The following is a 15,205-nucleotide window of genomic DNA, read 5'->3' as shown; positions in this document are numbered from 1 at the left end:
AGAAAACAACAACCAAGCACAGTTACGCAAACATTTGTAAGTGTCACGGGGAAATCATGGACTCCATAACAAACTATATAATAACAAATGAAAAATTGAGCAACTTTGCTCGGGTTCGGCCCACTTGACATGCTGCTGTGTTGTGCTATGGTGTGCTTGAAATTGTAATTTACGTGACAATGCCTGAACGCAACACAGGCTCGCTCTGCTGTAGATATAGTGCCGTGCTGCGCTGCTGTGTGAGCAGCGTGTTTGACTGTGCTCTGTCTGTTGATGGTCATGCACACACTGTCCATGACAATAACTATGTCAGGTCAGGTCAGGTCAGGTCAGTGCCCCCTGATATAATGTAGGGAAACACTGAATCAAGCAAGAAGACTCATGATACCATTTATTTATTATATTGTAATCGCAATCGCAAATCGAGATATTGTCCACTCAAATCGCAATCGCACATTTTTATCAAATCGTGCAGCACTAAACAGGTCTTTATCAGGATGTTTATTATAAGGCCACTTCGCAAAGGATGATAAACTGTGTGGTGTCCAAACTATTATTCCTCTCTTCAAGGTTTGTTTCCGATCAGTTTTTTTTTTAGGTTTTTTTTCAGTGTAAACTTCACACTAGCACTGTTGCTATGGTTACCTGAACTTCAATAATGTCACATGACAATTTAGACAACAGTTAAACTGTCTTTATGTTTTGCAGTTTTAATGGTCCCCTGCCAGCCAATCAGGAACAAGTATTTTCAGCTGACATAAGAGAAGTTTGGCTTTTTCTGTCAAAGAAAAAGAAAAACATTTATATAACCCCCCAAAAAATGTCAAAGTGCAGTTTAATATTTGTAACAAATCTCCACTAGTTAGTGGTGGAAGCAGTGATGTCTTTTTACTCTGACTAATTCACAGATTTATAGAGATTTAACATCAAACATTTACACAAAGGAGACCGGTTTAATCACTGAGGGTTTGAAGGGGACCTATTTGTTTTCTGTCATATTTATAATGTTACAGTGATGGATGTTCATATTACACAAGACTAGCTGACATCAGCTTGTGACACAATTCTTCATATGGTCATCTGCTACCGGCACCGTACTGCAAGTGTTCACAGTGCTACATGTGGCTACATGCTAACGTCAGGGAAGCATGTATTGGTTATTGTTGTGATTCATTTCTCCCTGTGCTGGAACGTGTCCGGCTGTTTTTAGAAGATTATATTTGTGATTTTTCACTGTAAAAAGTGTCACTATGCTATGTTACAGTCATTACAGCAGCTGCAATGACAGCGCAGAGACAGTGAGAAGCAAAAGACCTGGAAATGCTGACCAATCGGAGCAGACTGGTGGGGTCTTAAAGAGACAGGTGCTAAAATGTAGTGTCTCAGACAGAGGGTGAATCCAGGTGTCCAATCACAGACACTATAAGGAAAGCGTTTCTTTGAACATTAAAGCAGGTAAACATGTTCTAGCAGAGACCCAAACTACAAGTATAAACCTGACAATGAGCAGAGTAAGCCCTCTTTAAACACCTGAAGTCCACTGGATCTCATTTATTGAACATCATTATGACAGCAGCTTTCCTGCAGGTTCCTGGTTCTGTAAACTGGACTGTTGTGCTGATGTCTCATGTGACTGTTGGTTTAACAGATATAAATATGTGCTTCTTTCTTTACTGCCCATGAAAATGACCAAGTTTAGTTGTCTCTCTCGATACAACCAGCTTTTAAAAAGCCAAATTTAGTTTCCTGACCTTCCACTGAGGCTGTAAAAATACCAAATTTAGCTTCTAGGCTCAGAACTTTAATCTCTTTGTCCCAATATTTTTGCTTTGAAAAGACCAACTTAAGCTCCTTGTCCCAATATTTTGAATTTAAAAAGTCTCTGATCTAATACCTCAGAACTGTCTGGACATTAATTCTCGCCCCACACCTCCTGGGTTGAAAAGCACATTATTCCTCGGACAAGAATTTTTATGATCCGACTTGAGCTAAACAGCACGCCATGCGAGGCGCTGAGAGGAGAGAATAAATAGGCGAGGAGAGGCCGAGAAAAACCAAACAAGAGCCGGCTTTAAAAACCGCCGAGCGCCAAGACGGATGGTCGTGTAAACACAGGCCTGATATTTTATAAAAAGCGAGAGTGTGACATCTGAATAGTTAGCGCCTGGCTAGCTTATTGCTCAACGCAATCCCAGGGATGATTAATAGGCGGGGGGTGACACTCAGCGCCGAACCCCCTTAGAGCTGCATAAATCACAGCGTGTTTTCTTTACAATGATGTGGCACTTAGAGAGGGGAGGAAGGGGTGAGACGGAGAGAGCGCTAAAAGAAAAGAGAGGGAAAGACAGGAGGAGAGAGGAAGACTAAAAACAAACGAATGACTGAAAGACAAAAAGGAGAAAGGACAAGGAAGTTACGAACTCAAAGACAGGAAGTGTGAGGTGGAAAAAAACAGAACATAAGTAAAGGACTGTTTAGAGAAAGGTGAATATTGGGATAAGAGACTAAGAAAGGAGGAAAAAGAAGTATGAAAGGGTAAATAGGAGAGATGGAAAGAAAAGGCAGAAAGTAGATGAAGAGGAAGAAAAAGAGTGTTAAGAGCGATGAAGAGTGACCAGAGGAAAAGCACAGAGGAAAGAAGTAGAGGGCGAGAAAAGGGAGATGGAAGAGGTGACTAAAGGGAGAGATGGGAGGGAGAAAACTAGACCAGTATCAGGAATGCCTCTGATACTGCCTAAAATGCTGGATTTGAGTCAATGCACAAATCTGATAACACGTGAATTTCAAAGCAGTTTCACACGTGGATAAAACAGCAGTTTTCCTGGAATCAGTTCCTCTTCACCGCTCTTAACAGTAGCCTACACAAGGAGTTGTACTGTGTAGTGACTGGCAACTGCTGTTTCAAGTCCAGGTCAGACCAAAGATTCCCGACAAGACGAAACTGTTTCAGAACGTTGCAGAGAAAAGTGTCAGCGGTGTGAACTGATGGTGACACCTGCAAGTCTGATGGTAAAATGGCCCTTGGCCTTCCCACCAGTTTAGGGTTTAACCTGACACGTGCCATACATCAATGATAATAACCATTTCACATCCATACAGTGTTAGTAGTATACAGCTGTAATTTTCTTTTTAAATGTTACACTACTGGATCAGTACTTGGTATCAGCCAATAACACAAGTTCAAGTTACAGACTATAAAAACAATGGACGTAGCTACTGTGACGTCACCCACTGGTCTGTGGACTCTTGTTTTGAAGCCTTGAGTTCGGCATTTTGGCCATCTTGTTTTTTTGGAGTCAGAAGTGACCATATTTGGCTAAAAGGTGGAGCTGTGGAGGAATGAAGGGTGGATCTGACTGAGAAGCCGAGGAGACTATCAGCAGGCAACCTGTCACTCAAAGTGGCCTGACTTTAGTTATGCATAACTTTAAACCTCAATAAAATGTAAACAGGTGAGTGATATAAAAACTCACCCTCTGCACAGTTGTCATGAATACTGAAATTAACTATACAGACCAAAACTGTTTTTGTACCAGGCTGTAAACATGATCATTTCTTCTCTGTGGGTATTGACTCGGCCTTGGAGCCAGCCTCAAGTGGCCATTAGAGGAACTGCAGTTTGTGGCACTTCCACGGTGGCCTCATTTTTCAGCGCAGCAGGATGCCACTTGGTTCAAGTACTGGAATCAGTAATGCGAAGAAAAAATAGTATTGGAACATCTCTAAAAAAACAGTCAGAGAGGAAGAAACTGATAAAAATAAAAGAGAGAGAGTGGGGGAGAGAAAAGATAGCAAGAGAAAAGAACGACTAAAAACAGTAACAAAATCGAGTTATGAACTAAAAGAAATTTGTGTGAGGTGGAAAAAAGAAGAAAGGAAGGGAATGTAAGTAAATCACTACCGAAAGAAAGAAAGAATGGAAAACATGAGAAAGGGAAAACAGAAGAAAAAGTGGAGAAAAGAGGTGAATAGAGGGATAAAAGAAAGGAAATATTAGACAAAGTTAAAGCTGAGAAACTGACAGAAAAACTAAGAGGAGAAAAAAGTGGTTAAAGAAAGAAAGGAAGAGAGAGGAAAGGCAAAAAATGATGAAGAGGAAGAGTGTTTGAGAGCGATAAAGAGTGACGGAGGAAGAGAAGGACAGAGGAAGAGAAAAGGGAGATGGGAGAGGCGACTGGAGGGAGAGATGGGGGAGAAAAACAGAGAGGGAGACGAGATTGATGCAAAAAGAAAAGAGAGGAAAAATGTCCGTCCAGTTTTCCAGCTGTTTAATGTCAGTAACAGTTATTAGTTTGTCAGATAAGGTCTGTGTGTGTGTTTACATTAGTCTTAGGCTGACTAAAGCCCCACTTAGTGCTCTGTGTGTGTGTGTGTGTGTGTGTGTGTGTGTGTGTGTGTGTGTGTGGAAAAGAAAAGGAAAGAGTGAGCAAGAAAGAAAGAGAGAGAGGTGTGTTTTTACACCAGAGCCAAATATTTAGCTGAGATGAAGTAGACAATGAAATGTGTGAGAGCCGTAACACACACACACTCGTCTTTAAAAGTCTTTCAGTGTTAAGTTACTGTTAAAGCAAACTGAATCTTTCCAGCTGTTGCTGCTTCACATAAAAAGCTTTGCACTGGTGAACTGACGGGATGCTTTTACTGTGAAGGGGTGATACCTAATGAAATGTTTAGGCCTATTTCCACCCAGCAGTGCCGTTCGGTTCAGTTCAGTTTGGTACGCATTTTTTCCGATGCCACAGTAAAAGTTGTGGATGGTACCAATGAAGCGTTCCTTAGCGTCCCCATGTTTGGTCCCCTCTCTGTTGGGGTACCTAGCACACAGATCTGGTACTAAAAGGTGGAGCTGTGAACACTGCAGTCTGATTGGTCAGTAGAGGACGGTCACTCTGCTCAGGGCTGAGTTGTGTCTGGTTTTGAGGCTCATGTAACCACTGTTCATACTGTGGAGAGTTTTATTAGTAAACTGTAACTATAAAATGAAAGGATGTTTTGCTGCCTCTCACAGCAGCTGGAGCCTGAGAAAAAATAACTTCATTCACTGGGCCGACTGCCGGCAACTTTTAAGGTGGAACGTTAACTTGTAACGTTACTCAATGCATGAGTTGATGACGTGAATCCATCAGCACACCTTAAATTTCACTTTGACAACTTTGACCATCACTTTAGTTTTTATTGTCTCTCTTGGATGACGTCCATGTTTCGTAATCTTTAAGCATTAAAAAATATATATTCATTAATTAATTAACATTAATATTTCAACCGGATTATGTGAACTGCATATATTCTAATCCTCACTCGGAGAAACAAAAGCGTTGCAGAGCGTCGCTCCTGTGGGCTTCGGCAACACTAAAAACCCTCTATTTCTAAATATCCTATTGAGAGACTCTCACTGCGGCTACGTTCTGTGGACGATAAACGAGGTGAACTGTTTGTGGTGGAAACACTAAACAGACCGAGGGTCTAGGTACCATGTTTGAAGGGTTACTGTTGGTTCCAAAGGTATTGTTCTGAAAGTGTTTAGTGGAAACGGGGCTTTTGTTGCAAAGTTACAGGAGCTTTGTTAGCTGTGCTATTCTTTGGTAAAAACAGGTATAATCAGCCAGATGTGGACTTAGGGCCCGTCCCTACCCCTACATTTGCACATTCCAGTGAGGGGTAGTGGTGTCCCAATTTCTTTATGCGTGTAGGGGTAGGGGTCATAACGAGGGGTAGTGGGTACAAAACTAGCCCTTCGGAGCGAGGGATTTCAGATGCTGACTTGCCAGCGAGGGGTAGACGTCGCCATGGCTACCACCGAGCAAGAGACGGGGAAAAAAGTTCATACACAGGTAATGTTACCGTCGTCAGGTTGGTGTCTGTCATCTGTCCTGTTCTGCAAAATTGTCGGACTTTTCACATTACGATAACACGCCAGCTAGTATAACTATGCTGCCTCGTAATGTTAGCTGGTTAGCTAGCTAGCAGAAGTCCCCTGTCGTCTGTCGTTCATCAAACGAAGCATGATGAATGCGGCAAACGCGATCGGTAGGATGAATGAGACTCCATTGTAGATGCCGGTTGGAAATGTAGATGGCTCGCAGCTTCCTGTTTAAAATAGTTACGTATGCGTGAACGTAACCGATGCGGTGACGTAGTGAGTGGTGTCCCAATTCCTAGGGAAAGATTTCTACCCCTACCCCTCATTGCTTCATTTTGAGGGCTAAGGGGGTATGGGGATTGGGCCTAATTCAGTGCTGTCTGGGGCCATTAAAAAAGCCATTAAAAGGTAAATCAACTCCTGGTGCCTCTAAAATAATGTGAATGCCAACCAAGCATAAAGTACAATTCTATCACTTTAACTCAATATATATTTCAATGTAATAGTGCTATTTTATTTCCTCTCACACACTCTACATTCAAACTTACAACAGCACTGCAGTAAAAATCACAAAGCCAACAGTGTTCAGTTGTGTGGCGACAGGGTTGTGAGCTCTGAAACATTTTGTTATCAGCAGTAGGCTTGTTGTGGTGGTTGATGTTACCCGGTGTTCGGGCACACACTGATTACATTACTTAGCCAACACTTCAATAACATCACAACATCAATTTGCTTAAACAAAAAAACAAAAACAAAAAAAACATTTAGTTAATTTTGCGTATCAACACTATGTTCATCAAATAAAAAACAAAAACCTAATTTGTAAAACACAAAGTGTGTTATCAGTATTTAACTGGACACAAGGAACTTTAATTTAAGCTTAAGTTTCTCCTGCTTTTACCCTCATCGACCACATACGTTCTGTTCATGTGTACTCGTGTATTTGGCGTGATGTCGGCTGACGGATGACGGCCGGCCCGAGCTCAGTTTCCTCTGCTTGCTCTGTGTCTTTAAACAGAGCTGTTAAATGTCCTAACACTGTCAGCTCGTCTCCAGCAGCAGATTAAAAACCTGCAGCGTCTCGAAGCCGCCAGACGTCCCAACACAGAAAAACTACTATTATCTGCTGTGAAATATGAGCGCTGTCAGGACAGAGAGGCCTCTGCCTCGCTTCCCAACATGTCTTCAGTTTAAGGGTGAAGTTTGTCTCTAAGGTGTGGCTTAATGCTTTGGTTTCTGTCCATGGATCTATTTATCTATTTTATTTTTTTGAAAAGTGTCCATGCAGCTGTTGATTTCAGTTCATTTTTGTTAGTGTCACATGGTTACTCACTTTCCTCAAATAAAACTGTCTCTGCTGGTGCACTCTAGGACGCTTTGACATCTGAGAATTAAGGGACTCAAACTTCTGTCTGCTTTTTAAATGATTAATTTACAGAAATTAATTGTGAAATATTTTAATATTCAGATAAAACTCAAAGGATTTGCTCTCTTCATTTCTATCTGTGTTTGTCCTGCATTACTCTAAGCTCAAGAGCGTTGGGTTGTGGATAGTTTTGGGCAAATATAATAAGCATTTTTTAAATCATGTTTTAAATTTTATAGACAAAAAAGGAAACTGATTAATAAGAAATATAATCAGCACATTAATTGATAATAAAAACAGATGTTAGTTGCTGTCCTGGCTCTGTTTGTCTCATTTATGTTTTGTCCTTTAGATGCTTGGTTTGAAATTAGTTTTATATTCCTGTTTACAACTTCCTGCAGCTGAAGCATTGGTGCTTCACATGGTGAATATCGTCCTTTTGGATCCACTTACTTTGTCTTAAGAAAAGGCATATTTAAAAAAGGAAACAGCAAACCTTACCAGCCCCAATTCTCAGGTCTTTCAAAAGTCAGCTCTCTGAACGTTGAATGAAACATTACTGTGAACACCCCTCCCTGAAGACGAACATACCTGTTTGAATCTGGCCAGCTCCTTTAAGGCGCGCCCCCACTGCTGCTTGTAGTGCAGCTTGGACTTGGTGGTGGACTCCAGCTTCCTCTCCAATTCCACCTTAATAATCACAGAGCAGAAACATTAGTCACACACGTCTGAAAACCTCTGGACATTCAATATTGTACCAGTGTAGACCAACAAAGGGATTAAGAGCCTGAAATCACATGAGAGCTAATACAATTTCAGTAAGACTAAATGATTATGACTAAAATTAAAACCACAGTTACTATAATGAACATTTAAAGTTAAGAAAGAAATGCGTTGACATTAACATAAAAGGTCCCCTGTGGATTTTTCCTGGGAACAAATTATGTTTACTTCAGCTTCTTCTTCACTGTTACTAAACAGCTTTAAAGTGCTGCTAAACATCAAGAACTCCACAGGATGTTGTTTATCATGTGTGTTGCCTTTTTCGCAAATACTTAGACTCAAAATACAAGTGTAAGGAGGTGTAGAGAGAGTTGTTTTGTACAAAAACAGCAGTCACACTTAATGTTTTGGCAGTAATAATACAGAAAAGTATTAGATTACCTTCTCCAGAGTGAGCAAGTTGATCTCTGACTGCAGTCTGAACTCAGGTCTGATGTTCTGTTGTTCTCTGTAGAGCTGGAACTCTTTCTCCAGCTGTTTATACCGAGCCTCAGCGTCTGCAATCTGAACAACACAAACAGTAGTATTATAATTATTACACTCACTGTAACACAAACAGAACTCCTCTGTCTCTCTCTGTGTCTCTGTCTCTACCTGCTGCAGCAGCCGGCCTCTCTCCTCCTCCATCAGGCGCACTTTGTCTCTCTCCAGCGCCACCCGGTGGTCACAGTCCTGCTGCAGCCTCCTGCTGCTCTCCTGCAGCTCCCTCTGGGTCAGATCGTGTTCAGCTCGCAGCTCCCTCTGCAGCCTCTGAGTCTGAACACACAATAACAGAGCCACTGTGAAAACACACTGTAAACACGGAGGTGCACTTTGTACAGAGTAGTGAGTGATACTTTGACTGTACTGTTATTCTGAGATTATCGCTGTTAGTCACTTAGATTTTTCAGAACTGATTTTGACACAAAAATAACGCAGAAACAAAAGTGAAAGCTGAAGTCCATTGTCCTGCTTACTGCTGGTTTATTTCTGATACATTTAATAAGTCGATAACAGAAAATTAATTATAAACATTTCTGATCAAAGATTAAGTTAGCTTTTAAGCAAAAATACAAAAAACATGAACTAGCTCAAGCTGCTGAATTCTGATGATTCACTGCTTTTCTCTGTCTGAGTTTTTAACTGATCGTTAGCAAAATGAGACATTTGACGATGGCACCTTTACAGCTGCAACGATAAGTTAATTACTCAGTGGACATAAATTACTTAACAACTATTTTGGTAATTGAATAATCATTGTAGTGATTATTTTAATCACAAAAGCCAAAGATTTTCTGGTTTAATTCTTCTCAAATGTAAGAATTTGATGCTTCTCTGTCATACTTGATTAAAAACTGATGTTGGTCAGATAAAACGTCACCTTTGGCTCTGGGAAATTACACAGCAGGGCATGTTTAACTATTTTCTGACATTTTAGTGACGGAACTTGAAGATAATGGGCCGATTAATCAATGACAAAAACAATTGTTAACTGCAGCCCTAAATATGACACATTTAAATTTTGCAGAACTTATTTTATAACCTTCTTTTACACAAGAGCAATTAGAAAGTCTAAATATTGTAAAAGTGAAAACTAAAGTTTGTCTCACGATTGAGGTTTTGAACTGATTGTCGGACAAAATGAGACATTTGAAGAGGTCACCTTGTGACACTGGAGATCAAACACTTGTTTTATCAAGAAAATAATCTGCAGATTAATGAATAGTAAAAACAAATGTTAGTTGCAGCCCCTTATTTATTAGAGTGTATTTTCTTGTCCTAAGGAGAAATTTATTATGACGTTTTGGTCAAAATGAGCTTTAGATTTTAGCTGCAGCATCACAAAGGTCTTTTTTAATTGTTATAAATCCTCTACTGCTGCAGGCGTCACATTTACTGCGGCTTTGGGAAGTGCGGAGGTCCTATTTCAATTAAATATTATCATTCATGGCATGAAACAGCCTTCAGTTCACCTGTGAGTCACTGCGTCATGAACTTCAACCTTCACAACTCAAAAACATTTAAAAAAAAAAAACTTCCTTCAAGTTGGAATTTCTTACATAATCCATCTCATGAATGCAAATAACTACTGGACACGACACTGATCAGACAATAATCTGTCATTAATGTAAAAACACTGTATGTAATGACGTTGCTTTGTTAAGGTGACAGAGTCTGACCTCCAGCTCGGCTGCAGCCAGCTGCTTCTCTCTTTTCTCCAGATCAGACAGAGTCTTCTGAAGCTGCTCCTCCAACACGTTATACTCCACCTCCTGCAGACACACAGAGGAAAACACGGGCTGTTAAATTCAGATTTAAGTGTCCCATCATGAGCCCATATAAGAAGGAAATCATGTAGTATGTAGAGTGACGTGTAATAGAGCTTTGATTCTCTGCTGAACCCAATTCAGCTGACCCGTCAGAGTCGGGCTGGGCCAGGATTTAATTTCTCAAACTTCCCTCAGCCTTGGATCAGGTTGAGTTTGTGCAAGTGTCCTAGTGTATTTTTTTAATGCAGACCTTATAGTTTGTGTGAATTATGTGTGGTTTGCATGGTCATTAACTCATCATGTCTAATAAAAATGAGATTTAGAATAAGATTTAAACTGACAAACTCCAGTGCACTGCACAGGAGGTGCATGAAACTGTCTGTTCTGGTGCATAAATGAGAAGTGTTGCATTTGACCGCAGGGAAAACAAGTGGTGCAAGGAAACACGTCAGCCATTAGCTTGTAATAAATGTTTGAATATTAAAAAAATGTTCTTTTTACCCTGGAAATGTGTGTTTTTAATCGGGCTTGGGCCCAAAACTGCTAACGTTATCGGGCTCAAGTCTGGCTTGGACACAAACTATGCAGGTTCATGAAGGGTCAGGCCTGATTATTTGGCCCAATCAAAGCTCTAATGTGTTAGTATTGTGTTTATTTGTGTAGGTAGGTGTGGACTCTCCACCTTCTTCTTGACCAGGGCTTCTCTCTCTCTGTCTCGCCTCCTCCACTCCTCTGCCAGAGCTCTCATGTGGCTCAGCTCCTTCTTCCTCAGCTGGAACATACATACATGACGTACATATATGTACAATAGTTTTATTTGTTTGTAGCAGAACATGAAACAGTCGACATGAGAGGTCAAGCTGTTCATATGCAGTTAACAATCTTAAAGGATCTGTATGTGAAAGTCTGCAGCATGTTTTTATCTATATTTGTACTTACATTACGTTATATATCACACTGCTCGATCTAATCAGTATAATGTTTTGATTTTGTACACTTTCAGTCCTGTGTTTACCTGATCATCAAACAGATCCTCCTGCTCCTCCTTCCACATCTCCAGCTCTAGGGCCGTGCGGTACTCCAGGGTGTCTCTGGGAGCTGTTGGAGCCGTGGGGCCCAGCGGGGCCGGGGTAAGGCTGGGTGCAGCCGGTCTGGGTGCTGCAGGGTGGGAGGACAGCTGTGCAGGTTCATTCTGATGACATATGAGGATAAAAACAGGTAAAACATTGGCAGACAACTTAACACAGAGGCCTATGCACACAGTGACCACTTTATTAGGTACACTTGCAAAGTCTAACGCAATCAAACACACACCACACTTGCCATCCTTGGGGTGTCTGAACCCAAAACATGTTTATGTTATTTACCAAAAAGTCCTGCTGACACACAAAAAGATGCTCCTGTTGAATTCTGTAGGCATCAAACAATCCGCCTCATGCATGTGTACACACACAACACACACGTCCGTCTCACCTGTGAAGAGTCGGACACGATGACCTCTCTGGCTTTAACCAACCCCAGGTCCTCCAGTGTTGCCACGTAGCTCAGCTCTGCCACCCTCTCACTGGGGCTGAAGGATGGAGTCACAGTTATTTAACAGCTGGTTATCAGGCACCATGTGATGATCAGTCCTCTCAGTCGGTGTTGTTTCCTTCCTTACCGGTGTGTTTTGAGCACGGGGATGCGATCCTGGTGAGTCTGCCTCCAGCTGTGCTCTCCTGTTGATGCCAGGACTTTGCTCCTCTCCGAGCTCAGCAGGTGAGACAGCTGGACGGAGGCTCGTCCTATCAGCTGGTCTCTGCTGGTGGAGTCTCTGTGCCAAACCTCCACCACCAGAGGAACCCTACAACACACACACAGACACACACAGTGAGTTCAGTGACATTATACACTACACTGCAGAGCTTCCAGCAGCTCCATTATTAATTTTCACACAGACAACAACAAAGTGGAAACACAGTCCTGCTGCTCCACCTGCAGGCCACAAGTGAGCTTACACACAATAAAGAGAGAATTATCACACACAATCTGTGTTAAGTCGCACGGCTAACAGAGGAAAGAACACAACTTCATTGTCATTGGAAAAACAAAGGGTCTCTATATTTTCAGTAAATTTTAAGAAAGTTACCACTAAGCTGCGGAACATTTCACAAGTTTAATATAAAAATTGTACCTTTACTTATTCAGGGGAAAATTAACATAAAAAACCAATACAAGTACTCCTGGCATGTTTTGTTAACAAGTATTCCCCTTAAATGAATCTTAGCCATGCACTGCACTCAGCAACATTCCTCCATCACATGAACACATCATCTACCATCCCCCCACCCCAAAGACCCCAGTTAGGGTTGGGGATCGTTTGGGTTTTTTCCGATACCAGTGCCGAACCGATACTTTTAAAACGGTACTAGTGCTTTGACGGTGCCTGAACCGATACCTCAAAATATGAGTTGTTTATGGAGGTTGAAAAGTGGCACAAATGGGCCACCTTTCAGAAGTGTGTGAGTATTTTGTAAAACAGTTTTAAATTATAATAAAAACAATGTTTTTTATTTATTTATTGCTGAGGCAAATTAGAAATACCTAGAAATAAATAGGTATATGAACTCTATTGGGGCGTCGGTGGCTTAGTGGTAGAGCAGGCGCCCCATGTACAAGGCTGTTGCCGCAGCGGCCCGGGTTCGACTCCAGCCTGTGGCCCTTTGCTGCATGTCACTCCCTCTCTCTCTCTCCCCCTTTCACGCTTGCCTGTCCTATCGATTAAAGGCTAAAAAATGCCCCAAAAAATATCTTAAAAAAAACACTCTATTAACAGTTTTAAAATATAATAAAAAACACTTAACAAACTAGAAAAGCACTCAGAGAGCGCAGACCTCTGCCAAGCAGCTCGGATTTCCCGCTAATTTTATTATTTTATCCACTTCGCTTCAACCGATCACCACCAAAATTTTATCATCTGTTCCTTGTCCCATTATCAACCTTTCAAAATCCGTTCAGAACTTTTCGAGTTATTTTGCAGACAAACAAACAAACAGACAAACACCGGCGAAAACATGACCTCCTTGGCGGAGGTAATTAACATTACAATAATATTAACTCTATTAAAGTCCGGTCTCTGTAGGCAGCCCAGGCTCTGCAAATGGCAACAAAAACATTTGGGTCCAGGCTACACTACCCAGTCAGTGCGAGACCAGCGAAAGCAAACATACACACATGAAGGCGGTGCCCATGTCTCACGGTCTCGCACAAGCGCGCGCACGTGAATGCGGTGCCCAGAGAGGCAGTCAGAGCTACAGGCTACAATGAGGCTAAAAACAGAGTTCAAATGACGTTTTTCCAAAACAACTTTTTATGTCGGGGCTTCAGGACACTTGGATCACTATGGACGAGCAGTATGGAGATATTTTGTGGTTTCAGTTATGTGTTTTTGGACGTTTGAATCTGGGGCGCCGTCAGCCTCCATTAGGTGGAGTTGTGTTGCTACCTCCTCTCCCCTTGGCAAGTGATGTGAGGACTCTAAAACTTCACCTGAGCCTCCCTCGGCATATGGGTGAGTAGATAATGGCTGAATTTTCATTTTTGGGTGCACTATCCCTTGAACAGGTGTGTAAATCCAGGGTAACTAGCAGCTATCGCTCGTTCAGGGGGGGGTGCTTAGCGTGCCTTTAAATAATAATATACACTCAACAAATGAATGAATGAATGAATGATTCTGTTACATGTAACATCCAATAGAGGGAGACATAGCATTAAAAAAAGCACCGAAAGGAGGCACCATAATGTGCGTTTTGTTTCGGTCCGGTAGGTATCGGTTGTATAGGTACCGATTCCATATAAGCACCAACTTTCGATACCCAACCCTTGCCCCAGTGCAACCACACTGCCTGCACTGTCTACATTTACACCCCTGCAGCCGAGGTTTTAGTGCATATAGTGGTGAGGGCTGCAGATTTCAAACAGCTGAAACTTCTTGGTTTGAATTCCTTCAGTGTTCATTGCTCAGGAGTTTTTGGCGGGAGCCAAATTATCCACAAAGGTCTCTTCCTTTCCAAAACAAATGGACCTGGTGATTTAAACTGGTAAAAACACTCAAAACAGTTTCGTGTTACAATTCAGTGTTTCTCCACTGCTGTTTGGCATGTCGCAGAGGGGCCACTTGCTCACAAAATGCTACTGTGTGCTCATTATTTTCTCTGATAACTTGAGATCCAGACATTCAAGAGGTTTTTAGCGGCAGCCAAATTATCAGCAGAGGTCTCTTCCTCTCCAAAACAAACAGATCAGGTGATTTATACCAGTAAAACACTGAATGAAACAGTTTCACATTAAAAAAATGTGGGGTTTTTTCCAATGCTGCTCATTGCAGATGTGCGTCTAACTATAGTGGCCAATACAAAAATGTCTGGTTCTGTACTAGCTCTGTCCTAGTTTCAATCAGACAGCAAATTAACGCACAATTAATGGGACAAATAACTATTCTGAAGAGAGAAAAACAAGAAAGGGGGAAAAGTCTGATTGCAAGTATGTAAATGAAAGTTTTTCCTGTGTACGTTTGTGTTCCTACCTGAGGAAAGTGTCCTGCAGTTGTTGCGGCAGAGCAGCAAAGTCGAAGGCGCAGTAGGACTGAGGCAGAGACACCTCCATGTTCCTCTGCAGCTCCACAGGAGGGTTGGTCATGATGGGGGCTGCACTGCCAAAGAACTGATACGAATACCTGAAATACAGCAAACACACAAACATCATTAGATGACAGTATATGATTTAAACTGCTGTACCACCAGTAACCTCTGAATGATTTGTTACTTCGCTGATTTAGAAGTTAAAATGCAAAAAACTGGCCGAATTACCTGCAAAATTTCTCACAAACTTTCATGAAGTACATTTATAAGACTGGTTTTACCCTTTGTTTTTATCAGTTATGATATTAATGATTTAAAGGCTTTATTA

At 41.5% G+C, this 15,205-nt stretch overlaps 1 protein-coding gene across 2 annotated transcripts in view; it reads right to left on the bottom strand.

Annotated features, from left to right (window-relative positions):
* Positions 1-15,205, bottom strand: part of LOC126394899 (centrosomal protein of 120 kDa) — a 39,023-nt gene that overhangs the window by 12,659 nt on the left and 11,159 nt on the right. For both annotated transcript variants that reach the window (XM_050052043.1, XM_050052042.1), the window contains exons 10-18: positions 14,823-14,972; positions 11,919-12,101; positions 11,732-11,828; positions 11,274-11,450; positions 10,941-11,030; positions 10,169-10,261; positions 8,604-8,765; positions 8,391-8,513; positions 7,818-7,916 (exon numbers count right to left, since the gene is read on the bottom strand). In XM_050052043.1, coding sequence (XP_049908000.1) covers positions 7,818-7,916; positions 8,391-8,513; positions 8,604-8,765; positions 10,169-10,261; positions 10,941-11,030; positions 11,274-11,450; positions 11,732-11,828; positions 11,919-12,101; positions 14,823-14,972 — 1,174 coding nt within the window. The remainder of the gene's footprint in view (positions 1-7,817; positions 7,917-8,390; positions 8,514-8,603; positions 8,766-10,168; positions 10,262-10,940; positions 11,031-11,273; positions 11,451-11,731; positions 11,829-11,918; positions 12,102-14,822; positions 14,973-15,205) is intronic.

The sequence above is a fragment of the Epinephelus moara genome, chromosome 8 (assembly GCF_006386435.1).
Source record: "Epinephelus moara isolate mb chromosome 8, YSFRI_EMoa_1.0, whole genome shotgun sequence".
In the NCBI taxonomy this organism is placed as follows: domain Eukaryota; kingdom Metazoa; phylum Chordata; class Actinopteri; order Perciformes; family Serranidae; genus Epinephelus; species Epinephelus moara.
This window is presented reverse-complemented; position numbering and strand designations above follow the sequence as displayed.